The sequence below is a fragment of the Larus michahellis genome, chromosome 3, assembly GCF_964199755.1.
Source record: "Larus michahellis chromosome 3, bLarMic1.1, whole genome shotgun sequence".
Lineage (NCBI taxonomy): Eukaryota > Metazoa > Chordata > Aves > Charadriiformes > Laridae > Larus > Larus michahellis.
This window is the reverse complement of record NC_133898.1, coordinates 132,017,816-132,043,788: the sequence shown is the minus strand read 5'-3', so window position 1 is coordinate 132,043,788 and position 25,973 is coordinate 132,017,816. Positions and strand designations below refer to the sequence as shown.

The 25,973-nt window shown below is 65.9% G+C and overlaps 2 protein-coding genes and 3 non-coding genes across 8 annotated transcripts; 4 read left to right on the top strand and 1 right to left on the bottom strand.

Moving 5' to 3' along the window:
• On the top strand, positions 1 to 7,930 carry EIF2B4 (eukaryotic translation initiation factor 2B subunit delta). Of its 2 annotated transcripts, XM_074582355.1 has the most exons (13): positions 94 to 239; positions 441 to 484; positions 580 to 718; positions 1,143 to 1,352; positions 1,445 to 1,527; positions 2,406 to 2,497; positions 2,866 to 2,980; positions 3,402 to 3,478; positions 3,701 to 3,803; positions 5,170 to 5,297; positions 7,029 to 7,209; positions 7,290 to 7,470; positions 7,688 to 7,930. In XM_074582355.1, exons 1-13 carry the CDS (start codon positions 215 to 217, stop codon positions 7,885 to 7,887), a joined length of 1,578 nt encoding a protein of 525 aa, XP_074438456.1. In that variant the 5' UTR covers positions 94 to 214; the 3' UTR covers positions 7,888 to 7,930. The 2 variants fall into 2 exon arrangements, with proteins under 2 accessions (XP_074438457.1, XP_074438456.1); XM_074582356.1 differs by lacking the exon at positions 441 to 484 and having other exon boundaries at positions 1 to 239.
• Positions 7,931 to 8,860: 930 nt separating this feature from the next.
• On the top strand, positions 8,861 to 9,024 carry LOC141741520 (U1 spliceosomal RNA). The gene has a single exon (XR_012586395.1). It is a non-coding gene; the product is annotated as a U1 spliceosomal RNA (small nuclear RNA).
• A 1,876-nt stretch (positions 9,025 to 10,900) lies between these two features.
• On the bottom strand, positions 10,901 to 11,064 carry LOC141741521 (U1 spliceosomal RNA). Its single transcript, XR_012586396.1, has one exon. It is a non-coding gene; the product is annotated as a U1 spliceosomal RNA (small nuclear RNA).
• A 3,430-nt stretch (positions 11,065 to 14,494) lies between these two features.
• On the top strand, positions 14,495 to 14,658 carry LOC141741522 (U1 spliceosomal RNA). Its single transcript, XR_012586397.1, has one exon. It is a non-coding gene; the product is annotated as a U1 spliceosomal RNA (small nuclear RNA).
• Positions 14,574 to 25,868, top strand: GTF3C2 (general transcription factor IIIC subunit 2). 3 transcript variants are annotated; one of them, XM_074582344.1, is made up of 18 exons: positions 14,574 to 15,124; positions 15,642 to 16,029; positions 16,893 to 17,193; positions 17,651 to 17,745; positions 18,048 to 18,125; positions 18,498 to 18,596; positions 18,805 to 19,032; positions 19,251 to 19,362; positions 19,485 to 19,602; positions 21,441 to 21,472; positions 21,695 to 21,824; positions 22,290 to 22,434; positions 22,722 to 22,883; positions 23,320 to 23,407; positions 23,710 to 23,838; positions 24,303 to 24,416; positions 24,995 to 25,102; positions 25,178 to 25,868. In XM_074582344.1, exons 1-18 carry the CDS (start codon positions 15,010 to 15,012, stop codon positions 25,382 to 25,384), a joined length of 2,649 nt encoding a protein of 882 aa, XP_074438445.1. In that variant the 5' UTR covers positions 14,574 to 15,009; the 3' UTR covers positions 25,385 to 25,868. The 3 variants fall into 3 exon arrangements, with proteins under 3 accessions (XP_074438445.1, XP_074438443.1, XP_074438444.1); XM_074582342.1 differs by having other exon boundaries at positions 14,932 to 15,124; positions 15,645 to 16,029; XM_074582343.1 differs by lacking the exon at positions 18,498 to 18,596 and having other exon boundaries at positions 14,985 to 15,124.
• Positions 25,869 to 25,973: the final 105 nt, after the last annotated feature.

Sequence of the window (25,973 nt, the reverse complement as noted above, 5' to 3'; positions counted from 1 at the left end):
CCGCCGCGGCCGGTGCCGAGCGCGGGCCCGGAGCGGGACGGGCGGCGGGGGGCGCGCAGGGCCCGAGGCTCCCGATCGCGCTGGGAGGGAGCGGCCCCCCCACGGCCATGGCGTGGCGTCACCGCGCGTCATGCGGGGGGCGTGACGTCACGGCAGAGCCCTTGGGCCCCGCCCTCCGGCCGGCAGGGGGCGCTGCGGGGCGGCGGCGGGCGCCATGGCGGAGCGGGCGGCGCCGGGCGGTGAGTGAGCGACGGGCCCCGGTGGGACGGGACGGGCCGGGACGGGCCGGGCACCGGTGGGCGGCGGGACCCCCCCGCGGCACCGGCTGGGCCCTGCTCCCGCCCCCTGCTCGGCACCCGCCCGGCCTCCCCACACCAGCCTCCCCCGGGCCCCGCGGCCGGCCCCGGCCCCGGCCCCGCTCACGCTTCCCCTCCTTCCAGGTACCGGCTCCGAAGCAGTCGCGCCGGTGCCGGCGGGACCGCAGGTGAGCGGGGCCAGGGGCCGGCGTGGGGCTGGGGGCCGGCGTGGGGCTGGGGCCGGGCCGGGGGCCGGGGGCTGCCTGACGGTCTGTGCCCGCAGGCCCCGGAGCTCTCCCGGGAGGAGAAGCTGCAGTTGCGGAAGGAGAAGAAGCAGCAAAAGAAGAAGAAGAGGAGCGAGAAGGGGCCGGCGGCCGAGACCCCCGAGCTGGGGACACCATCCAGCCCAGGGCAGCCGCAGGGTGAGGATCTCCTTGCCCCCAAGGCAGCCCCCACGCTGGAGACCCCCGCAGCAGACCTCCCCGGCAGCCCCATGGCGAGACCCCCGGTGGTCTCCCCTGATGGGAACACCCTCGCCTAGAGCGTCCCTGAGCCAGGAGCATCCTCTGGTCAGGGGAGGCCACGGGGGGAACTGTGGAGTGTCCCAGCTCTCTGCACCTCGAGCGCCTGCGGGGGCTGAGATCTAGAGAGGCCGGTCCCCTCCCCACCTGAACATGGGGCTGGCCTGGGGGTCCCCATGCTGGCTGTGTGGGGGTGGTGATGCCGGAGAATGTGAAGCTGCCCCTCCGAAGGCAGAGCCTGGCACAGAGGAGAGTCTCCCTGCCACGGGCTGTATCTCCTGGTGATGGAGCCTGGGCTCAGACTTCTCCCTTCCGTCTCCTGCAGTGGCCGCTCACCCCACGTCCCCCCCCACCTTGGCCGATGGCCCCAACGATGGTGAAAAGCCCGCAGGGGGCAAGAGCAAAGCTGAGCTGCGAGCCGAGCGCCGGGCCAAGCAGGAGGCGGAGCGGGCCCAGAAGCAGGCTAAGAAAGCAGAGCTGAGCCAGGCAGCCACGGCGGCCAAGCCCAGGCTGACCCCCACCGAGCCCCAATCCGGTAAAGCTATTGTCACCAGGGGGTGGGGGAGCGGGGAGGGGGCTGTGGCGGGGCGGCACCACCCCACACCCCCCTCTCCGCCATCCTCACAGTGGTGAAGCGGCTGCCAGAGCATGTGCAGGTGGATGACCCTGCTGCCCAGAGGAAACTGGCCAAGAAGCTGGAGCGGCAGCAGGTAGGAGGACGGCTGGGTAACGGGCTGTGTGCTCTAGGGCAGCTGTGCTGTGGCGGGGTCGAACTGTGCGTGTGGTGGGACCAGGGCCAGCTCTCCGGGGGGCCACGAGCGAGCGCTGTGTGTGACTGGTGGTGCTGGAGCGAGCAGGGCTGTATGGCGGCTTTGGGTAAGCCATCATCCACATGTGGTCGACAGCGTCTGAATATGAGCCAGCAGTATGCACAGGTGGCCAAGGAGGCCACCAGCATCCTGGCCTGTGTCAGCACCAGTGTGGCCAGCAGGAGTGGGGCAGTGACCGTCCCCCTGGACTGGGCACTGGGGAGGCCCCACCTCGAGGGCTGTGTCCAGGTTTGGGCCCCTCACGCCAAGAAAGACCTTGAGGGGCTGGAGCGTGTCCAGAGAAGGGCAACGGAGCTGGTGAGGGGTCTGGAGCACAAGTCTGGTGAGGAGCGGCTGAGGGAGCTGGGGGTGTTCAGCCTGGAGAAGAGGGGGCTGAGGGGAGACCTTCTGGCTCTCTACAGCTCCCTGAAAGGAGGGGGTAGCCAGGGGGGGTCGGGCTCTTCTCCCAAGGAACAGGCCATGGCACAAGAGGAAACGGCCTCAAGTTGCGCCAGGGGAGGTTTAGGATGGATATTGGGAACAATTTCCTCCTGGAAAGGGTTGTGAAGCATTGGAAGAGGCTGCCCAGGGCAGTGGTGGAGTCGCCATCCCTGGAGGGATTGAAAAGCCGGGCAGACGTGGTGCTGAGGGCCATGGGGTAGTGGTGGCCTTGGCAGTGCTGGGTCGATGGTTGGACTCGATGATCTGAAAGGTCCCTTCCAACCTGGGCAATTCTGTGGTTCTGTGATTCCATGATCACCAGCACTGTTTGGCTACAGGTACCTCTGAGGCAGGACTATGGCACCAAGGTCAACCTGTTCTCCCACTTGCACCAGTACAGCCGGAAGAAGCCACTGACGCAGCAGATGAGGTATGTGGCGTCCCAGCCCAGGCCCCTGGCCATCATTTGGCTCTGTTTCGGCTAGCCCAGCTGCAAAATGTCCCTAGTGAAGGAGTGTCCTGGTCCTGTGCATGGGACAGGCATGATGGGATGGAGGGGGACCCCTTTGGTCACTTTGAGGAGCGGCGGCAGGGGCAGACAGACGTCCTGCCTGTGGGGTGAGGAGAGCTGCCCTCAGGCAATGCAGGGCCACAGGAGAAGGGGCTGTAGGGTCGGGACTGACAGCTCCCTTCTTGGGCCATCTCTCAGGTTGTTTGGCTGGCGGCCTGGTGGTGGGTTTGTTGTTCCTGGGCTCTAGAGGGTCAGTGCTCACAGCTCTCTCATGTTTGTCCCCACAGCATCCCCTCCACGGTAATTCACCCGGCTGTGGTGCGCCTGGGCCTCCAGTACTCCCAGGGCATCATCAATGGCTCCAACGCCCGCTGCATCGCCCTGCTGGAAGTCTTCAAACAGGTATGCGAGCAGCTACCCCTGCCCACCAGGCAGCGAGGGCACCAGACACAGGCCTCCCTTCCTCTCCATTGACTGCTGGGGCTGTAGCTGTGCTCAGTCGTCTTCAGCCTCTTCCCTCTGACCATGCCCAGGGCTGAGCCCTGCTGGTATCCTCTTCTGGCACTGATGCAGTAGATTTGAGTTCCTGGAGCACCCCGTTGCCCCCCTGTGAAGGCGTGTCAAGCTTAGCGATATGGTTTAGTCGTGGTTTTTGTCAGTGTTAGGTTGGACTAGATGGTCTGAAAGGTCCCTTCCAACCTAGGCAATTCTATGATTTTATGGTTCTAAGCTGTGTGGTACGCACTCGTGCCTGGTCTGCAGCCTCCTGGGCAAGGGCGGTCGCATGCAGTGCCTGAGCTCATGCTCTCTTCTCTTGTCTCAGCTGATCCGGGATTACTCCACTCCCCCCAACGAGGAGCTGTCGCGGGACCTGGTGGCCAAGCTGAAGCCGCACATCAGGTGAGGTCTCCCAGTGCCAGAGCGGAGGGAACCGAAGCTCTGCTGAGTGTGGTCCATCGGTCACCTCACCGGGTTGGTGCCCACCAAAACTTGGGCTGACTTTGCTGGGGCTCTGGGTTCTTGGGGCTCTCCCTGCCCACGACCCCCAGGCCAGCTGCACCCTCCCTCTTCCCCTCCGTGCCCTCCAGCCTGCTTGGAGCTAAGCCCATTTCCTCTCTGCAGCTTCCTGAACCAGTGCCGTCCCCTCTCAGCCAGCATGGGCAATGCCATTAAGTTCCTCAAGAAGGAGATTTCGTGCCTGCCTGACACCCTGCGAGAGGAGGAGGTGAGTGGCCTCAGGCCAGCAGCAGGCTCCAGGGTGGAGGGACAGCCCTGGCGCAGGGACAGGGCGAGGTGGTGGGATGCAGACCGGGAGCAGTGCTGCAGAGGAGCTAGAAGACTTGGCCATCAGTGTCGCCTCCCACCCAAAGGGGCTGGGCGGCTCCGCAGCAAACACTGGGCTGTTGGTGTCGCTGGGCTGGGAGGACTGGAGCTCGTCAGAAGCTCCAAATTAGAGCTCCAAACATGAAATGGGAGAAACTGCAGCAGCCGCATGTGGTCTCAATGAACGCAGCACAAGCCCGGCCAACAACCAGCATTGCACCTGCATCGAGAAGGGACTCTTGGGCAGCTGGAGGGCTTGTGGGCTGGTCTGGCTGGTGCTGTGCGCTGCAGGAAGGCCACAGCAGCTGGATGCCGTGAGCTGCCCTTGCCCAGCAGGACTGTGTGTGAGAGCTTTGACAGATGAAGAAGAATGTGTTTTTTCAGTGCTCAGCTACGTCCGATGAAAAAGCTCAACAGGATCCCATTGCTGTGGAGCAAGGGCAGGGTGGTAGTGCAGGTCAGGAGGACCCTGTTGGAACGGGTCCAGCGGAGGGCCACGAAGATGATCAGAGGGCTGGAGCCCCTCTGCTGGGAGGACAGGCTGAGAGAGCTGGGGGGGTTCAGCCTGGAGAAGAGAAGGCTCCGCGGAGACCTTCCAGCCCCTGCCAGTCCCTCAAGGGGCTCCAGGAAAGCTGGGGAGGGACTCTGGAGCAGGGAGGGGAGCCATGGGACGAGGGGGAAGGGTTTTACACTGGAAAAGGGGAGATTTAGGTGAGAACTCAGGCAGAAATTGTTTGCTGTGAGGGGGGTGAGCCCCTGGCCCAGGTTGCCCAGAGAAGCTGTGGCTGCCCCATCCCTGGAGGGGTTCAAGGCCAGGTTGGCCGGGGCTTGGAGCAACCTGGGCTGGTGGGAGGTGTCCCTGCCCAGGGCAGGGGGTGGCACTGGGTGGGCTTTGAGGTCCCTTCCCACCCAAACCATTCCGTGATTCTGTGACCCCTGGGGCTGTGTGGCCAGTAGGCTGAGAGGAGTTGGGCTGGAGGGTCTGAGCAGTAAAATCTCCATGGGATGACCAGAGCAACTGCCCCAGGACATGCAGGGGAGACAATGGGCAGAGCTGGGCAGGTCTGGTGGCAGCTCGAACGTGTGGTGAGGCACCGTGGTCTGCTGGGAGGCTTGTGCAGGGGCAGGAGTGGCCACGTGTGTCCTGCGGAGTCCCTGGGGAAGGTGCCGTACAGAAAACAGCAGGGCAGGGCTCGCCGCTCGCAGGGGAGACAGCAAGGGACAGCAGAGCGTGGGCCACGCTGTATGTGATGGCGCTGTCTCCCCAGGCAAAGGAGAAGCTGCAGGACACTATCGACAAATATCTGCGGGAGAAGATTGTTTTGGCAGCTGAAGCCATTTCGAGGTCGGCCTTTGAGAAGATAAATGACAACGATGTGATCCTGGTGTACGGATGGTAAGAGGAGAGCCGGGGCAGCCAGGCCAGTGGGTGGAAGAAGGCAACAGAGCAGCTGAGTGGACACGGGAAGGTCTTGAAAAAGCAGTTTTTCAAGGGTGGGAAAGCCAGCGTTGCCCAAGGGGGAGGGAGGGGTTGCAGCTTTGCGTCCAGCAACCAGAAATAAAACAAGCAGGGAGGGGACAGTCAGGGGCTGCCGGCCAGAACTCAGCTGTGGTGGAGAGATGGTAAATGGAGGCACAGGGGGGACGTTTGTGACCAGCGGGGCAGGACTGTGGGTGTATGAGGGTGTCAAGACAGAGCCGGGCATAACCCTGGGGTCAGCACTTGCTGACTGGCCGTGGATGTATTGTCGGTGCTTTAGAAGAAGCAGAGAGCTCGTTAGGACTCTTGTCCTGTCCTGGCGGACGGACGGACAGATGAGCTGGCGTCACAAGGTGGTGATGGAGCACTTTCTGCCGGGCAGCTGCCGAGGGGAATGCGAAACTGCCTCTGTGGAGCGCGGTGCTGGCAGGCCTGGCTGCGTCCCCGCAGCGCCGCTGCCCAGGGCTGTGTCCTGACAACGGTGTTTCCGATTTCTCCACACGCTCTCCAGATGCTGGAAGCGCTGGAGCCCACGGACTGATTAGTGGAACAAAGAGGAGAGTCTGGTCAAGTAGCCTTATGGCAGCCTATACTGCGGCATTAGCGCCTCACGCTCCGTTTGTGAATGCCCGAGTTTGCAGTGCCTGCCATTTTGGCTAACCCGGACTGCCAGACCTGCCGGCCTGTACCGTTACAGTGGTGGGCAACACCTTGACTGGGCCAAGAAATGTCTGACAGGTGTAAAACCATTGCCATCAGAGAAGCCTGTACCAAAGGCTCGTCCATGAGACTTTGCTGTTCCCATTCAGGGCTCAGCACTGTCCCCTGCTTGCCTGTGTCCAGAGTTAAGTGTTTCAAGAAACCCAGATTCACCGCTTCTTCAATACAGGGCATTTACAGAGCAGCCGTGGCTGTTTACTGGCATTTTAAACAAGCTGCAGCGAAGTCAAATCTCAGGAAGCAAAAATAGGGAAGCTCGTTCTTCCTTCGAGGGTCTGTGTCAGAAAGCAGAGGTGGGGAAGGGAGGCAGAGACCACTGTGGCGAAAGAGCCCGGGTGTCATGTGGGTCCTGGGCGGTCGGCGGAGGAAGGGGCAGGGGCAGGGGGCCAGCGTGGGTCTGGAGCATTACGAGGGGGAAACTCGGAGAGGGTTTTGGGGGGGATCCCTCGCTGTGGTCGCAGAGGGGTCAGGGTCAATGCTGCTCGCGGGGAGGGCTGAGACATTTCTTTTCCCAGGGGTGATCCTCTGAGTGAAGATGGGGAGAGGGAGCAAGCGTAGCAGGAGGGGGTCTGGAAGGGGCAGCGCTGGTAACAGCGAGGGTGGATCTCATCTCTGCCCGGACTTGTCTCCAGGCAGCACTACTAGCCCATCAGAGTCTCGGTGGGAGCCCAACTCCCGCCCTGGGTAAGAGACATTGCTCTGTTTGGGCTGGATGTGCTCAGGGACCTGCCGTGGCAGCCAGCCCCTGCCGTCGGGCGCCTGTGCAGGCTGTCCCTGGGGTGAGACCCCATGCTAACGCTCAGGAAGCCTCCTGCCCGGATGGCACCTGATGAGTCCCACACCACACCAGGAAGGTCTCCTGGCACTGGGCTGCGTTTCTGGGTGATGCTGGCGGGACGGGGCAGCCTCCTAACCCGTGTCCAACAGCTCTTCCCTGGTGAACCGCACGCTGTGCGACGCCCACGTGAAGAAGGGCCGGGCTTTCCGTGTGATCGTGGTGGACAGCCGGCCGCGGCTGGAGGGCCGGGAGACGCTGCGCCGGCTGGTGCGAAAGGGCATTCACTGCACCTACGTGATGATCAACGCCATTTCCTACGTGCTGCCCGAGGTGAGGAGCAGAGCGGGGCTGCACCGGGGGAGGCTGCGTCGTGGAAAAGGTGCCAACAGATCCCTGCGCTTCCCTGACAGGTGTCCAAAGTGCTGCTGGGAGCCCACGCACTCCTGGCCAACGGCTCCGTCATGTCCCGGGTGGGGACGTCCCAGATAGCCCTGGTCTCCAAGGCCTACAACGTGCCCGTGCTGGTGTGCTGTGAGACCTACAAGTTTTGTGAGCGAGTGCAGACAGACTCTTTCGTCTCCAACGAGCTGGGTAAGGCTTCTGTCCCCTTCCTGCCACCTGGGACCCGCTCTCTCTGCCTGCTGGTGGCCAGGATGGACTGATCTGCCCTGCCATTCCCCTTCCTGGCCGAGGGGCCACCACTCGGAGGAAGGGTGGCCTGGCAAGCAGCGGTCCTGCATGCTCCTGGGGCAGGATGGAGAGCTGCCATCCCTCCCCCTGATCCTGCCTGCTGCTGCTCCCTCCACAGATGATCCCGATGACCTGATCGTGCTGCGGAAGGGCCAAGCCCAGCTGGGTGGCTGGGCAGAGAACAAGTCCTTGCGCCTCCTCAACCTGGTCTATGATGTGACACCGCCTGACCTGGTGGATCTGGTCATCACGGACTTGGGCATGATCCCCTGCACCTCGGTGCCTGTCGTCCTGCGTGTCAAGAACGTGGATCAGTAGGAGAGCCAGCTGCACGGACCCTAATAAACCAGGCCCCACAGTACACCTTGTCTGCCTTCTGTGAGGTGGCAGGAGCCCGGGTGGCCCGTGTCACCACAGGCCCAACTCTGCGCTGTCCTTGGGCACACTGGCACTTGTGCCCACTCCACCTGACCCCTTGCATCCCGCTCCAGGCAGCAGCGGGGAAGGATCTTCCCTGTCTCTGGGACCTGGGGGAAAGGGTGATGCCGGTTACAGCCCCTGGCTGCGGTGCTGGCAGCCGGTGGGGCTGAGCTTGGGGACAGCCGGGCACCTCTGGCTCCCTGCAGTGCCCTGGGTGTGCCAGGACTGCTCCCAGCACGAGAGGGGCTCGGTGCAGGGCCCGGACCGAGCAGGGGGCTTTGGCAGGGGGAGGGGGTGTCTCTTCTGCCGCATTCCCGTCCCTTCCTGCCGTGGTGACATCAGTGCTCGGCACAACTTCGGGCAGGGATGGCTGTGGGCTGTGTGTGCCCCCCCTCCAAAGCCTGTCACCGCCAGTGCCCTGCGTAGTCCCAGCCCCGGGGGGCAGCCGGGAGGGCAGGGGGCCCGCGATTGTGGTCTCTGCCCAAAAAGGCGTTTTTATACCCCGGTGTCACCTCCGCGGGGGAAGCCTGGGGCGGCGGCGGGGAGACACGTGTCCCCGGAGCGGCGGCGGGGGCGGGTCCGGGAGAGGGGGCGGGGCCACACAGAGAGCGCCACCGGGCAGGGGCGGGGCCTTGTGGGCGTGGAGGCGGGGATATGCAGATCAGTGCCGCCACGCATGACGGGAGCCGTTCCCGCCGCGCCGCCGCCGTCCGCGGGGGAAGGCGGGCGCTGCGCGGGTGAGGCCCGGGCCGAGGTTGGGGGCGCGAGACGCGGCGTGGTTCGGGGGGGCACGGGGTGTCGCGGGGGTTGTCGTCGTGCGGTGTGTGTGCGTGCGGCGTGGTGCGGGGGGTGTTGTGTGTGGGGTGGAGTCATACTTACCTGGCAGGGGAGACACCATGATCAGGCAGGTGGTTTTCCCAGGGCGAGGCTCATCCCCTGCACTCCGGGTGTGCTGACCCCTGCGATTTCCCCAAATGCGGGAAACTCGACTGCATAATTTGTGGTAGTGGGGGACTGCGTTCGCGCTCTCCCCTGGTTCCCTGGTGAAAGAGCAGAATAACGGCATTGGGCACTGGAGTACGGGGCCGTCTCAGTGTCTCCGGACATCACTCGCTCCCTGTGGCCGCCCAGCCGCAGCCTGGGTGTGAATTTCTGTCCTATTCGGACAACGATGTGACAAATTCCTCCCCTCTGGAAGCCTGACTGCACTCACCGATCGCGCCAGTCGCTGACACGGAGGATGGTGCCGCTGGCGGGGTGACGGCCGTCCCTCCGCGCTCTCTCACCAGGCACAGACCCGCTCAAACCGGGCGAGCGCCATCACGGAGCTGGGGCTGGGGATTCTCGACCTTTCCTTGCCAGGTACGTCACGCGACGGGTGGGTTACCTGCTCTAGCGGGAGGTGTCCCTGCCCGGGGCAGGGGCTTGGAACTGCATGATCTTTAAGGTCCCTTCCAACCCAAACCACCCTGTGACTTCATCCGCGGTTCAGGCTCGGGAGAGTCTGATGTCAGAGATCTGAGCGACGATTCCAGCAGACACGTAGACACTTTCTTCTGGGCGCCGGTATTGTGTGTTCAAAGAGGATGCCCCAAGGTCACTGCGGGCCCCTGGCTACTCCCTGGGCCAAGCCCGCAGGTTTGGCGTTGAGCACATCTGGCTGTTTGTCAGCCGCGCTTTTGCCGTACAGCCCGTGGCACAGGAACACCCATGGGGACGTCGTCCCACCGAGGCCCAGTGGTGCCCGCGGGCAGAAGGGTCCCGGTCCCCTCGGACGCACCTCGTGTCAGGAGGCACCAACCTTTCGGGTGCAGCCCCGGCCGGGGTGGGTCCCGCTGCCACAGAGGGGAGTTTCTGCCGTGCCCCGTCTGTTCCCTCCCGTCTCCCTGAAGAGGCACCACCGACCCCCCCCGTCCAGGGAATTAAAGATGCCCCCAGGAGGTGCCACAGGGCCCTGACCCGCAGTGCCTGGAAGCACAGAAATCCTGCCCGGCCCCCGGCTCTCCCCAGCCGGCAGCTCCATCTCGGCACCAGGGCTGCGGGGAGCCCAGGCCCCGTACCGGGAACGGGAGCGTGTGTCACTCGCTGCCTCCCTGCCGTCTCCGGGGGTCACTGACCCCTCGGGGGTCACCCCTCACCCCTGAGGTTTTACACCCCGCTTGTCCTGCGCCCCTCGCAGCGTCCCTCCCCCCGGGGGATGTGCACACCCCGCTCCTGCCCAGCGCCGGGCTCTCGGCGTCTCCTCTCGGTGACGACCCGGTCCCCGCTGCAGACCCCTCCCCTCGCCCGTGGCCACCGAGGAGCCCCCGGGGCCGGCCGGGTCTGGCGGCAGCACACGCAGCGCCGGCCCCGGCCATCGTCCCCCTGTCGCATCGCTTGTCTGGTCCCTCACTCCGGTTGCAACAGCCTGCATCTGTGTTAACGTTTTATTTAAAATAAACTCGTGTGGTAAAACCTGGTCCCGCCCGTCTCTGGCCTGGCGAGGGGGCGGGGGGGGCTGTGCCCCGGGACGGGGAGGGGGCAGCGCAGCAGCGCGGGGTGACAGAGGCCCCGGGGGGGGGATGTCCCTGGGCCAGACCCTCAGGAACCCCCATTCAGGGGACGGAAGAGCTGCTGCGGGCGGGGGGGGGAAGGGGGATTTGTGTCCAAGAATTTACTCCGGGTGCGGAGATGATAAACCCAGAGACCCCCGAGCTCCCCGGGGCGCTGCTGCCCCCGACAGCGGGACGGGGGGAGACGGCGCCGGGTCAAGGCCCTTCCCTTCCCCCGGCTCGCACCGACCCACCGCGGGCACCGCGGTCTGCGGGAGCCCAGACACGCCGCGGCCGGGGCGGGGAACACGCAGCAGGACAACAGCAGCGCCCAACACCCGACCCTCCCTCGCCTCTCGCTGTCTTTGCACCACCAGCACCAGGGCAGAGCGCGAACGCAGTCCCCCACTACCACAAATTATGCAGTCGAGTTTCCCGCATTTGGGGAAATCGCAGGGGTCAGCACACCCGGAGTGCAGGGGATGAGCCTCGCCCTGGGAAAACCACCTGCCTGATCATGGTGTCTCCCCTGCCAGGTAAGTATGACCCCACCCACCACACAACACCCCCCGCACCACGCCGCACGCACACACACCGCACGACGACAACCCCCGCGACACCCCGTGCCCCCCCGAACCACGCCGCGTCTCGCGCCCCCAACCTCGGCCCGGGCCTCACCCGCGCAGCGCCCGCCTTCCCCCGCGGACGGCGGCGGCGGCGCGGCGGGAACGGCTCCCGTCATGCGTGGCGGCGGGATCTCATCTGCATGGACACGCCTCCTTTCAGCAAGGCCCCGCCCCTGACGCCCCGGCCCGGCTGTGGCGCGCTCTGCGTGGCCCCGCCCCTTTCGTAAGGCCCCGCCACGCCCCGGGACACCCGCCTCCGCTGCGGCCGCCCCCGCCGAGGGGATGCGGGAGCCACGTCCAGCAGCCGCGGAGGCCCCGGTCCCCAGACATCGGGCCGGGCTCCGGTGGCCGGCAGGACGCTGCCGGGTGGTACTGGTTTGTACTGGGGTCCGGTACAGGTCAACACAACGGCACCTGGAAGGCCTATGGAGGAAAGTGCCCACAGCCCGGTAGCTCCGGTTCTGGACTGTGGGGGGTCCGGGCACCGGCAACAGCACGGCGAGAGCAGACGCCTATGGAGGAGCCGCCCCATGGGCACACGGTGCTGCGAAAGCGCCCGGGCACCTTCCACGGGGAAGGAGAGGGGCTGGTAAGCGCCGGCACTTGGAGCACCCCAGACCCACCAGTGCTGGCCATCCCTGCCTGGCACCCCAGGGGCCCTCGCCCTCCCTTGGCAAATGCCAGCCCACCTTCCATCACTCTGCTGCTGGCTGGGCACTGCCGGCTGGGCTTGTAAACCTTCCCCCGCCATGGGGAGGCACTGGGACTCTCAGGGGCTTGTCCCCGGAGCCTTTGTAGCAAAAAACATCCCAGTGGTGTTTCACACACCCACTGGCTGATTAAATGTAAACACATAAAGGGGTGAAGGCCTCGGGCACGCTGCTTCCCCTGCCTGCGTGAGCCATCGTCCCTGCATGGAGCTGCCATCAAGGCCCCTGGGAGGGGGGGTGGGTGCTGTGGGTGACGCCATTCCAGCCTCATGGCTGTCGTGAGACAAACCCCAGTACCCGCAGACCGGAATGGCTCTCAGGGACATGCCGTCTGCTCGTGGGCTGGGGGTGTGTGCGAGAACAGCATGTGCTGTACTTGTGCAGAGCAAGGTCAGGGAACAGAAACACTCATACATAAAATTCTAGGAAAACTTCAGATACTGCAGGAAAAATTTGGAGGAAAAAATTTTGACTGGTAGGAACGGCTCCCAGGCGGGGGAAAGTGGGTAAGAAAATGGCTTGGGACGGCACTGAGGTCTGCTTGGGTTTATTAAATCTGGTGAGTGTGGATGGGAGGGTTCAACTGATGCTACATTGGCGCAAACTGGCAGGTGAGAGGCTGGAAGGAGGCCTGGACAGTGCACGTGGGGACCAGAGGAACGATGCTGGGTGCATCGGGGATGGGGAAGAAGAGGAAAAGAAGAGGAGATGAGGAAGAGATGAGGAGGAGATGGAAGGGCTTGCACTCTGACTGCAAATGGTTATAAAGTCTAGCAGCAGGAGTGGGTGCTGCGACAGCGGGGCCCCAGCAGCAACAGACACTGAGCTCCCAGGGCGCCGGGGGCCACTCCGCCATAACTCCCGACCCTCAGAGAGAGATGCCATGGGTCTGCGTGGCTCATCGCGGCATGCGGCAGGAACCCAGCCAGCGCTTCACAGGCCTTTTCCAGCCCCCACAGTTACACAATACGTGCCAGCATGACCAGGGACTCGGCGCGGCAGCAAGATTTAATTAACAAAGGGGTGAACTAATGTGGACGTAAAAAGGCAGAAAGGAGGATCCAGGAAGCTATAGGCCTGTCAGTCTGACCTCGGTAGCAGGGAAGGTCATGGAGCAGATCATCTTGAGTGCCATTGCAAGTCATCTAATGGACAACCAGGGGATCAGGCCTAGTCAGCGTGGGTTTGTGAAAGGCAGGTCCTGCCTGACGAACCTGATCTCCTTCTATGACAAGATGACCCGATTATTGGATGAGGGAAAGGCTGTGGATATTGTCTAGTTAGACTTTCGAAAAGCATTTGACACGGTCCCCCATCGAATTCTCATGGAAAAACTGGCGGCTCATGGCCTGGATGAGCATACGATCTGCCGGATCAAGCACTGGCTGGATGGGGAGTCCCAAAGAGTGGTGGTCAATGGAGTTAAATCTAGCTGGCAGCCGGTCACAAGTGGTGTCCCTCAGGGCTCGGTGTTGGGACCATTTCTGTTTAACATCTTTATTGATGACCTTGATAAGGACATAGAGTGTATCATCAGCAAGTTTGCAGATGACACGAAGCTAAGTGGGAGTGTTGATCTGCATGAGGATAGGGAGGCTCTACGGAGAGACTTGGAGAGGTTGGATCGATGGGTCAACACTAACGGTATGAGCTTCAACAAGGCCAAGTGCCGGGTCCTGCGCTTGGGCCACAACAACCCCATGCATCGCTCCAGGCTTGGGGCAGTGTGGCCGGAGAGCTGCCTGGCAGAAAAGGACCTGGGGGTTCTAATTGACAAGGGGCTGAACATGAGCCAGCAGTGTGCCCGGGTGGCCAAGAGGGCCAATGGCATCCTGGCTTGTATTAGAAATAGTGTGACCAGCAGAAGGAGGGAGGTGATTGTCCCCCTGTACTCAGCACTGGTGAGGCCACACCTTGAGTATTGTGTCCAGTTCTGGGCACCTCAATACGAGAGAGATCTCGAGGTGCTGGAGCGAGGGCAGAGGAGGGCAACGAAGCTGGTGAAGGGCCTGGAGAATAAATCTGATGAGGAGCGATTGAAGGAGCTGGGACTGTTTAGTTTGAGGAAGAGGAGGCTGAGGGGAGACCTCATCACTCTCTACAACTACTTGAAAGGCCATTGTAGAGGTTGGTGCCGGTCTCTTCTCCCAGGTAATTAGCGATAGAACAAGAGGGAATGGGTTCAAGCTGCAGCAGGGGAGGTTTAGGCTCAATGATCCCAAGGGTCTTTTCCAACCCGAATGATTCCATGATTCTACGGACGGGAGAGGCCGCGGCTGCAGCCCCCCCCGCCCCCGGCTGTGATGGGCGGTGCCTGGCATGAGGGGCGTGGCCTTACGAAAGGGGCGGGGCCACGCAGAGCGCGCCACAGTCGGGTCGGGGCGGCAGGGGCGGGGCCTTGTGGGCGTGGAGGCGGGGATATGCAGATCAGTGCCGCCACGCATGACGGGAGCCGTTCCCGCCGCGCCGCCGCCGTCCGCGGGGGAAGGCGGGCGCTGCGCGGGTCAGGCCCGGGCCGAGGTTGGGGGCGCGAGACGCGGCGTGGTTTGGGGGGGGCACGGGGTGGCGCGGGGGTTGTCGTCGTGCGGTGTGTGTGCGTGCGGCGTGGTGCAGGGGGTGTTGTGTGTGGGGTGGAGTCATACTTACCTGGCAGGAGAGACACCATGATCAGGCAGGTGGTTTTCCGAGGGCGAGGCTCATCCCCTGCACTCCGGGTGTGCTGACCCCTGCGATTTCCCCAAATGCGGGAAACTCGACTGCATAATTTGTGGTAGTGGGGGACTGCGTTCGCGCTCTCCCCTGGTGCTGGTAGTGCAAAGACAGATATCAACTTTAAAACACACCAGGAGTTTTATCGGGGCTGTAGTTACTGCCGATGATGCTGCGGTGTTCAATTCTGCTTCTCCCTGTCGCGATATCTGCCGCCGTGAGACGCATGAACGACGCCTCCGCTCTGCTATTGCGCTGTGTCACCCCACGCATCCCGTCTCCGAGCCGTTGCCCCCTCGCTTCGGGTGTCCCGCACCGCCCTGTCCACGCGTGACCCGCCCCGGCTCCGCCCCGCCCGTCAGTAATGACGTGTCCGTGACGCCATCTCCCCGCGCCTTTCCGCTTTCCCTGCTGGCGGCGGCGCGGCCCGCAGCGGCCTCTGGGATGGCGTCTAACGCCGCCCGCGGGCCGCGCTGCCGGGAACGGAGCCGCCGGGGCCGGACGGGCCGGGGATCGGTGACCACCGGCCGCAGCCGGGAGCGGGAGTCCCGGGACCTCCGTACGTACCGGGGGGCGCTGGGTGCGGGCCTCTCCTCGGGGCACGATGCGGTGCCGGGGCCCGCAGCCCGCCTGGGGCGGGCTGCGGGCCCCGGCACCGCATCGTGCCCCGACTAGAGCACCCGGGGCTGCCGGGCTCGGGTGTTCCCCCCCGCGTCCGTGTGTCCCCTGACGTGTCTGCGTCTCCAACGCCGTGTCCGTGTCTCCCTCCCCCACGTCCACGCGTCCCCGAGCCCCCTGTCTGCGCATCCCCCCCCGGTGTCTGTGTCCGTCCCCCTCCATGTCCTTGTCTCCAACCCCATGTCCATACATGCCCCCGCCGTGTCCATGTCTCCCATCCCGCATCCATATATTCCCCTCTGTGTCCCTCCCTGCTGGTGTCCGAGCCCCGCCGTGACCCGGTGCTGCTCCAGGATGGGGCTACTGCCCAGCTGGGCGTTGGTAGCCCGGTGGCGGCCGTGGCCGGGGCTGGCAGAACCCTGCCGTGTGCTCGTGCTGACGCTGGGGTTCTCTTTCAGCAGGAGAAACGCCGCCGCTCGGAGATGTGGATGCTTTGGGCCGCTCCGAGGAGGGCGACGAAGCCACCAAGACCCAGAAAAAACCTGCCCGAAACCAAAAACAGAAAAATATTCCCAATGACCCCAATGGCCCGGCCCCTGCGGAGACCGGGGCTCATGGCGAGCCCTCGAGGACCTCGGAGAACGGGTCCGTGCCGCCCCCAAAGGCCCCTGGGAAGCGCGGTCGGAAGTCCAAGACGGAGATGCTGCTGCTGAAACTGTCTCAGGACTTGGAGTGCCCGGCCCCGGAGCCCATCTGTGTGCAGAAGATGCTGGGGAGCAGCGAGCAGGCGTCGGAAGGCCTGGAGACCCCCCCCGGCGGGCGCCCCAAGAGGCGGGCAGCCAAAGTGTGAGCAGGGGCAGTGGATGGGGGGGCCGGGGGGCATTTGGAAGGGCAGTGGGATACTCTGCCTTGCCTTGAGGAGTCTCCGTGTCTTTCCTGAAGGATTTTGTCCCACGTCAGTGGGACAAACTGGTTCCCCATCCTGCTATTCCTGCTTTTGGAGAATGTGTGTGGGCCCAGGAGCGCGGGGCTGTGGGGCACAGCAGGGGCTGTAGATGAGCTCGCCTGCGGCCAGTGTTTGACGGCGGTGGGTTGTCTGCGGTGGGGAGGAGGTTCCCTCGGTTCCTGGCAAGCCTGGGAGGAGCATGCTTGCCTGGGGGGGAGCAGAAGAAGCTGTGGGAGCCATGTCCTGCTCAAAGCACAGTCCTGTGGGGAGCCCGCGTGCTCCGGGGGCAGCTCGGGCAGCGGCTGCGCTCTCCAAGTGCCTGTGCGACCCAGGGTTTGCAGGGTCAGAGCTGGCGGGGCTGCAGCGCCCCGGTTCCCTCGCTCCGCGGCACAGAGGCAGGGCGCAGTCGGGTGCCCGGTGCGGGAACCCCCTGTGCTGAGGCGCTTGCGGGAAGATCTCTGGCTTTCCTGCTTTCTGGCTGGCAAAGGGCCACGCGCTGCTCTGCCAGGCGCCATCCCCTGCCTCTGCCGGGAGCCGGGAGGCCAGCGTTCCCTGGGGAGGGACAGGGGGTGATGGATGTCTGAGGGGCTGAGCTGGAGGCTGGCAGCGTGTCCAGACGGGCTCTGCCGCAGCCTGGGCAGGAGCAAATTGCTCACCCAGACCCCGAGCTGGTGGAGTGCGTCCGCCTGGTCCTGGAGGGAGGGAGGGCTGGTCCCTGCACGCTCCCCCAGCTCACCTCCGGGCAATGCCTTTGGTGTCCCAGGGCTTTGCTGTACCTGCAGGAGCTGGCGGAGGAGCTGACGTCCGTGTACCAGCCCCCGGCTCCCACTGAGGGTGCCCAGGAGCCAGAGCTCGCGCGTGTCCAGAAGAAGCGTCAGAGCCGGAGGAGGAAGGAGGAGGAAACAGACAGTGATGATCCCGCGCAAGATGCTGACTTTGTACCCTCGAAGGAGGTGTTGCTGCAGGCAGAGGAGGAGGAGGGGAGCGATGCGCCGCTCAGTGAGGCATCGGAGCCAGAGCTGGAGGCACTGCGAGGACATGGTGGGAAGGTGGCATCTGCAGGGGTAAGGGCAGGGTCTCTGCCTTGGCCGCTTCTTTGGTCTTGCATGAGCAACACGAAGTGTCTGAGCTGTCGTGTGGTGTCCCCAGCTCCGGCTGTTTGGATGCCGTCCCTGGAACAGGACTCGGTCGGGGATGGCGTGTCAGTGCCTGTCAGACAGGCGTGAGCTGTCTGGGTTTAACTGCCAGCAGAGGCAGCTCCGAGCGAGGGTGGGTGGGGACGGGGTCCTGGAGGCTGTCCTGTAGTTCGTGGAAGTCCCCAGAATGGGACTTTGTGTCGTGACGTGGTCTGGGTGACCGCTGCGGCCATGGCTAGAGGAGAGCTCTGTGCTCGTGGGCTGCATCGGTGCCGTTTTGGATGGGTGCATCCCCCTGGGGCTGGTGGGAGCGTTTCGGCAGGCAGAGGCAGCCCGGGACAGGCCCTTTGGCCAGGTCCTGCTCTGAGTCTGCTCTGGTCCCCAGAGATCCAAGCCCCAGTGCCGAGGCCTCGCTCCCAACGGCTTCCACAACTCCATCATGGCCCCGGTGGAGAAGTGCTCCAGCCTCACTTGCAGCCTGTGAGTGGGGGCTCAGCATCGCTGGGGGGGGTTGGGGCGGGCTATGGGGAGCGGTGGCTGCTGGTGCCCCGGGTACCATCGCTGTCACGGGCATGAGGAGAAAAGAGCGTGTGCTGTGGGGAACGTGGGTGCTCTGCTGGCAGCGCTGGGGATGGAGCCCCATCGCCCGGGGGAGGCACCGGGGGGTGACGGACGGGGCTGGGGCAAGGTGGGGGTGAGGGCAAGGTCTGAGAGCCCTCGGTGGGGAGCTGCCTGCGCCGGGACGCGGGGGCTGTCGCTGAGATCCATCGCATCGGCTGCAGGCGGGAGCAGAAGTACTCGCAGTGGGAGTTCCCCGACTGGATCCCATTGGCGCACAAGTGGACGTGGCTCTCGGAGAGGTACCGTGGAGCAGCGCAGGGATGGGGGGGCACCAGCTGCATGATGGGGCAGGTCCCGGCAGTGCTGGGGGTGAGCTGGGGGGGAGAGCAGGTGGCCGCACCCGTCAGGGCAGGACAAGGGCATGGTCGGTGCTGTACCCTCCATCCCTCTGGTGGGATCAGGCCCCAGCAGGAATGATGGGGATTTCTTGGTGTGGGCTTTGGGGAGTCTCATGGATTTGGCCACGGAGTCTTGGTAGCCCTCTGGGTGGCCAGCAGCAGGGCACGTGGGCTGTGTGGAGGCTGGGTGGGTGCTGGGGTACGATCCTGTGATGGGGTGAGGGGCAGGGGTGAGGAGATGTCCTCTCCTCTCACCTTCTTCTGCCTCCCCAGCGAGGCTGCCCCATACCTGCCGGCAGAGGAGAAGTCTCCCCTCTTCTCCATCCAGCGGGAGGGCATCGAAGATGATGGCGTCTTGTACAGGGTGAACAGGTCTGTGAGGGGTGGCCGGGGTCGTGGGTGTCCTGCCTGGGACAGGCAGTAGCCCTCAGGGCTGTGCTTCTGGCAGGTCCGGGGGCTGGGCGGCCACCCCGGGGCAGCAGGAGTGCCCTGGGGTCCCACCGCCCCCCGGCCCCGTGACCTCCCACCCCACGTTGTCCCTGCTCTTGCCCCGTGTCCTTACCCCCCTCCTCGTGGGCAGGTTCAACTCCCTGCAGCCCCACGCGGAGCGCCTGGACGTGTCCTTCTTCGTGGGTGGCCCCGTGTGGGCCATGGAGTGGTGTCCGTCCCCGGAGGGCTCCGCGGCCGCTCAGTACGTGGCCGTCTACTGCCACGGCAGCATGGAGGAGACGCACAGCGTGGCCGGGCTCCACGGGGGCCCCGCGCTCCTGCAGCTCTGGGGCCTGGGCGCGCTGCAGCAGGAGCCGGGGTGAGTGTGCGGCGGGGGCTGCGTGGCGCCGGGGCTGGGGAGGGTCCGTGTCTCTTCTTGTCCCTCCGCGGCTGAGGGGGTGGTGAGGTTCGTCCTCCCCCAGAGCCACCTCCTGGCCCCCTCGGGGGCGGTGCTGGTAGCCAGCCTCGCTGCTGGCGTGTACTGGAGCCATTGGGCTCCAGCTCCCGCCTTCCTCATCGCCCGACCCCTGCCCACAGCTCCGCCGACAGCGCCGCACTGGCCTATGCCATCGCCGCCGACCACGGCTGCGTCTGGGACATGAAGTTCTGCCCCAGCGGAGCCTGGGAGCTGCCCACCGCCACCAGGAAGGTGGGTGCGCGGCCGGAGGGGCCACCTTGGGTCTCCCCGGGGTCCCTCAGTCCCTGCCCTCGCTGCAGCCTCCCTGGGCGGGGGACGGCGCCGCGGGGCTGAGCCCGTGTGTCGTTCCGCAGCCCCCGCAGATGAGCCGGCTGGGCCTGCTGGCCGTGGCCTTCTCGGACGGCAAGGTGCTGCTGTACTCCCTGCCGCACCCCGGCGCCCTGCGGCGCTCCAAGGCAACCCAGGTAAAAGGTAGGAAGAGCCGCGCTGCCGGGCGGGGGCCTCCCGCCATCGTCCCACCGCGACGGGCTGGGCGGCGTGTGAGCCCCGGGGCCCCTCTGCCCACGCCGGGGGGCCCTGCTGTGCCGGGGGTCCATGGGGCGGGTGCTGGGGGACCGTCCCCAGGCCAGCACCGGCTGCGGCGAGCCCCGGCTGGCCCTGCGCTTGGGACCTGCTGCTGGCAGGGAGGCAGGGGAGGGGAGCGCGGCTGGTTTTTGGTGTCGGAGGGTGCCAAAGCGGTGCTGGCCCAGAGGTTGGGTCGCGGGGACGCTGCTGCAGCCCGACTGGGGCGTGGGTCCCTGCCCGGAGCAGGGCCCTCGACTGGGCGGACTGGGAGGGCACTCAGGGCAGCGCTGGGATGACTGGAGGGGGCTGCAGGGCGAGGCGTAGCTGCCGTAGTGTGTTCCTGAGCCTCCCCCTGCCTCCTCGCTCGCTGCCGGGAGCGCGTCCTGTTGCGGCAGAGCTGCTTATTCCAGCCTGGCTCGAGCTGTTTGTCATAGCCGGGATCTGGGGCTCCGAGCTCTCGTCTGGCTCGGGTTAATGGTGCTTGTAATAGCCTCATCTGCTGGACGCCGGGCGAGATTGATGACCGGTGCGTGCTGCTCGTGGCCGCTCAGCCGTGGCCGACAGCCTGCAGGTCCAGGGCTGACAATGGGAAATTGGTTCCCTGCACCCCAGCCTGGCTGTGGCTCCCGCCGGCACGTAGCTGCCTTTTCCACCCCCGTCTCGGCGTCCCCGCTCCTGCGCCGGGTGGTTTGCACTGGTGCCGCAGCCCCCACGTGGGGAGCTTGCGGCAGGCGCGCATCTTCCCCCCCCACCCCCGGCAACACTCCTGCGCATCGTCTGGGTCCCGTCACGTCGCCTCAGCCCGGCTGCGGCTGCACCTCCCATCCTCGCCCTCGCAGCCGGGCTGGGGGTGCTGGTTTGCAGACGCAGGATCAGTGCCAGACTGCGGCGTCGGGGCCCTGCTGGCGGCTCCCGGTTCAGCGTGGCTGTGCTGGCGTTCCCTGGGGCTCCGGGGACCCGCACCCCATGTTTCCAGCACACGGAGCCCGGTGCTGCTCCCCACGCCGTGCCCTGGCTGTCACAGAGGTGCCAGAGAAGATGCATGGCTCCGCCATATCTCGGCACGGCGCCGCCTCCGCCTGCGGCTGCCGCGCTCTGGGGTGCAGACGTGCTTGTCTGGTGCCTGAGGACAGCCTCGCCACGCTGGGGGATGGGGGGGCCCCTCTGGCCCGAGAAGTGGGGAGCGGGAGCCCTACAGCACTGGTGTCGTGGGTCACTGGTGGGGGAGATTCTCTGTCGGACATGGCCGGTGCATGTGGGGTCCTGCCGGCTCCTCGCCCCAAGCCGTTTGGGCGCAGGGATCTCTGCAGTGTCTGCCGTTCTGCACGGCTGCTCCTTCCCTCCTTGCGGCAGTCACCGTCTGGGCTGGCCCACGTGTGCCACGGGCTCCCCTTGAGTTTGGTGACGGCATCTTCCATGGGTGCAGCTGGTGGTGGTGGGGTGCAGCCCTTCGGGGTGCCCCTTCCTCCAGCACGGGCAGTTGTGGCTCCTGGGGGTCCTGCTGGTGCCTGATCTTGGGTTTTCTGCTCTGTTTCTGCTCTGTTTTCTGCTGCTGGGTGCACTCACTTGCTGCTCCTCGGCTGCGGTGGGGACACTGGTCCCAGTGCGTGGCAGGACGGACAGGGAGCCCTGGGCCAGGGCCGCAGGGAGCACTGAGCTGGGTTCTGGGCTGCTGAGCAGCTCCCATCGCTGGGGGCTTCTAGGAAAGCTGGTGCCTGCCCTGACCCTCCTCTGCTCTCTTCTAGATGGGTCCTTCCACAAGCACGTTATCTGCAAGGTCAGTGTCCTCTGCCGCTGCGGTCCCCCGTCGGGGCTGGCACCCGGCCACCTCCTGGCTGGTGGGAGAGCTGGGGAGGGGGCCGGGACACCTGCAGAGCTCGCCGGCCCCGCGGTGCTGGGGTGGCAGAGCGGAGCCGTGCTCCCATGGGTGTCCCCATCTGTTGGGACGCGGGTGGCACCGGCGTGGGGCTGTGGCTGATGTTTGCCCGCTGGCCTCCAGGTGCAGTGTGTCGCCACGCTCCAGGTGGGCTCTGTCCAGGCAGGGAATGCCTCCGAGTGCGGCCAGTGCTTCAGCCTCTCCTGGATGCCGTGCAAGCCCCATCATCACCTCGCAGCCGGTTTTTATGACGGTGAGTCCCCCCCCTGCACGAAGAGCCCTGGCCCTGCAGCAGGAGCTTTGAGCTCCTCCAGCCTCAGCCCGGGGCAGGGCATGGCGGGGCTGAGGGTGAGGTGTGGGGGCAGCAAGTGGCAGACCCCCTGCGGGAGCCTCTCTGCCCATCCCCGGGGCAGGGGGACGGCTTATCGCAGGCTGGCCACAGTCAGCCTCTTGTACCTGTCGGCTCCAGGAATGTGGCTCTGGCTTAACCCCCACCTGTCTGACTCCCTGCGCTGCCAGCACCTGCCTTTCCGAGCCGTCCTGGCCCCCTCTGAGCCCCGGCTACAACTCCAGCCCTGGCTCGGCCGCTCCTGCAGCCCCTGCCTGCGCCACTGCCCATCCCCGGCCACGCGGGACCCACGCTAGCCCTGGCACAGTGGCTCCCGGCGCTGGCGCAGTCGCGGGGCAGCTCCTGAGGGGCGCGGGTCTCGTCCCCCAGGCACTGTGGCCATCTGGAACCTGCTCACCAAGTCCCTGCTGCAGTGCGTGCACCAGCCCGACGGCTCCCTCAAGCTCTACCCTTTCCGGTGCTTCCTGGCCCACGACCACGCGGTGCGGAGCATCGAGTGGTGCAAGGCCGATAGGTGAGGGGGGGGAACGGCGCTGGTGCGGGCGCTGCCGGGGAGAGCGGGATCGCTCCTGCAGACGGGGCTCCTTTGCCAGGAAGGGCTTAAGAGGACTCGGTGCTGATGGCAGTCGTCCCCCTGAGGCACCGAGGAGGTTGGGTTGGGCTTTCTGGGGCTCGGGGGGTTTGCGCCGCTGCCTGTGGGAGGACCGCTGTGCTGCGGGAGCAGGGCTACCCCGTCCCTGCTGTGGGGACGGGGACAGCCCTGCGCGGGGGTCTCAGTGCTGCCTTTCTCCTGGTTCTCAGCAACTTCCTGGTAACGGCAGGGAGCGACCGCAAGATCAAGTTCTGGGATCTGCGGCGGCTCTACGAGCCCATCAACAGCATCAAGCGGTTCCTCAGCACCGAGGTGGCCTGGCTGCTGCCCTACAACGGGGTCACCGTGGCCCAGGACAACTGCTACGCCTCGTGAGTGCCGGGGCCATGGCGGTGCCCACCCTGTGCCCGGGGACCAGCCTGCTGCTGGGGTCTGGTCCCACCTCCCCGCTGCCCCCAGGGCCCCCTCTGGTCTGTCTCTCCCCGGCAGCATCCAGCTGTGCCGTGCTGGGTCAGGCTGCGTCTGCGCGGTGTTGGAGGGCCGGGGGGATGCTGCCCCTGGCACAGGGGAAGGACGAGGCCCTTGGGCAGCTGCTGCGTGGCCCCGGGCTGACACGGTTTGGCAGAAGGGTTCTGGGGTCTCGGTGTGTTCTCAACCTCCAGGAGCCGCCCTGAGCTGCTGTGTGATGTTGTGACGTGTCACCAGAGCGAGGACAGTCCCCCCTCCACCCGCCAGGGTCTCTGGGGAGGTGGGCTGTTGCCTGGCTCTTGCGGAGCTCCGTCCTCATCCGTTCCCTTTCCCTTGCAGTTACGGTCTCTGTGGGATCCATTACATCGACGCCGGGTACTTGGGCTTCAAGGCTTATTTTGTGGCCCCTCGCAAGGGGACTGTGTGGGTAAGAGGCTGGTGCAGGGCAGTTCTGTGCCGGGGGCTGTGTTGGAGGGGTGGGCGCCTGCCCCAAACCCAGCTGGTCCCCACGGCACACAGTGGGGGTGACACCGCCTGGCTGGGTGAGTCCCCGGCTCGTGGGGACACCCTGTGCCCCTCAGAGCAGAGACAGTGGCAGCCGGGTGAGGTGGTGTCCTTGTTTGCGGTGCCATTTCCAAGCCTGGCCCCCCCCGGGGAGTGGAGGGGGGTGCGTGGGGGCTGGGGGTGGTGGGGAGCCTGCCGGGACCCCACACCCCTCCGCTCCCGCAGAGCATATCTGGCTCGGACTGGCTGAACACGGTGGCCGCAGGAGACATCACCGGCGAGCTGTTGGCTGCGGTGCTGCCTGACCTGGCCGTCAACCCCCTCAATGTCAAGCGCTCCTCGGACCGCAGATTTGTAAGGGGCCGCCGTGATCCCTGGGGACTGGGCAGGGTGGGAGCTGGGCTCCTGGGTCGCTGGAACGGCGTCCTGAGCTGCCACGGGGTGTCTGCTGCCCCACGCCTGTGTGTGTTGTGTCGTGATATGTGTGTGTTGTGTCGTGATATGTGTGTGTTGTGACGTGTGTCTTGCCTTTCCCGCCTGGGGGGACGCTGTGTGGCGGGAAGGGCGGTGGCAGCAGCCTCAGCCCTGGGGTTGGGACCTTCGGGGTTAGTCTCACGCGTGGAACAGTCCTGTCCCTCTTTGTCCCCTGCCCTTACGGTGGCACCCCCTTGCTCTCCCCTGCCCCAGACCCACCGTGCTGCGAGGCAGGGCAGGACCCCAGGGCTCCCAGCCCCGCTCGGTCCCTGGTGGTCCCTGCGGAGGAGCGGACAGAGCCTCCGGAGCCCCCGGCCCTGCCCTGAGCCCCGTCTCACCCACAGCCAGTCTACAAAGCTGATCTGCTGCCGGGGGACGGTGAGCCGGCGCTGCCCAAGACCAGGCACTACAGGGAGATGGTGACCAAGAGCTACATCCGATTCCGGGACACGGACCTGGTAGGAGGGCGGGCGGGCAGCGGAGCTGGATGGTCCCGACCCCGGGTGGGACCCATGGGAGCAGGCTGGGGTCTAAGGGGTTGTGGCAGCAGCAGGGTGACTTTGCGGCAGCCCCTCGCCTCCAGCGGAGCCCAGTCTGGCCTCTGTGGCACTGTCCCCCCAGCCTGGGGGAGCCCCCGGTTGCTTGGTCGCAGGGTGGTGGGGGGCATAGGCCTGGGCAGAGCAGTGCTCGGTGTCCTGGCTGTGGCAGCAGTCTGGGGCGCCCAGCCCTGGGAAGGAGCCTGGGGGGTCACAGCTGCCTGATCCCCCCCTCCCCGGTGGGCCGGGCCATGTTTGGAGGGGTTGGCGTGGGGCAAATCTGGGTCCGAGCTGCTGGAGAGGCACCAGGGTGGTGGGCTGGGGTCTGCCATGCTGCAGCCCCCCCGTGCCCAGTCCCTCCGTCGGGGTCTGGCTCCTGCTGCCCTTCGCCGTGGCTGTTTGGTGGGCGACCCGTGTCCCCTGGCCGAGCAGCAGGCGCCCGGGGCCGCGGTGTGCGCAGCCCCGGCCGCGCTGCTCACGGGGGTGCTGCCGCTCCGCAGCGCAGCTTCAGGAACTTCCCCAGCCGGGAGCCCATGCGCAGGATGCACTCGCAGGAGGCCAAGGCAGAGCTCAGCCTCGACCGCCTGCAGCTGGAGTCCCTGCACAAGGTGAGGGGGCTGCCGCCGCCGGGGGGGTGCCGGCACCTCGGCCCCCTCCCTCCTGACCCCCTTCTCCTCCCGCAGGTGCGTTTCAGCCCCAACCTGGACTCGCACGGCTGGCTGGTGTCGGGCGGGCAGGCGGGCATCGTGCGGGCGCATTGCCTGGCCGGGCTGGCCTCCGCCACCAGCCGCCGGCTGCTCCCCGAGTGCCGTGCCCGCTTCAGCTCCCTCTTCGGGGACCGGCCCGGCAGCCCCAGCCCCCCCGGGAGCCCCCCACTGCCCACCGAATAGCGCCGGGGCGGGGATCCTCCTGCTGCTGCCACACGCACGTGCCCCCGGCAGGAGCCCGGGCCAGGGGCAGGCTGCGCCAGCCGGGGTCCGGGGGGGCTCCATGGCCCCTCTTGGTGCTTCTTACCCCTCCTCGGGGGAGGGATGTCTGCTCCTGGCCCTCACTGGAACGCTCGGGACGCGTGTCCCCATGCTCTGGGTCCAGAAGGATCCTTTTGCGCTGTTTGGTCTGAGCTGGTGCGGGGAGGGCGGTGGGACCGTGCGTGTCCCTGGCTTGAGCTGTGGGTCTTGGGGCCTGAGGCTGGGGGAGCACCCCCCGGCCCCCCACTGGCGTGGGGCTGTGCTTGTTCTTGCCTCCTGCCCCCCGTCGCCGGCTGAGCCCCCCCGTGCAGGGGATGGACGGGGCTGGCAGCGGTGCCAGGAGCTCTGAAGTTGCTCACATTGAGCCTGTGTTCGACTGTGCAGTAAACGTGGTTTGTTTTGTAAAGGCTGGTTGTGGTGCTGGGGCAGGCGCCGGTGCCAGGGGGGCCGTGGTGGTGCTGCCCTGGCCGCCATCTGCCCCTCATGGGGGAAACCATGGCCGTGTCCCCCC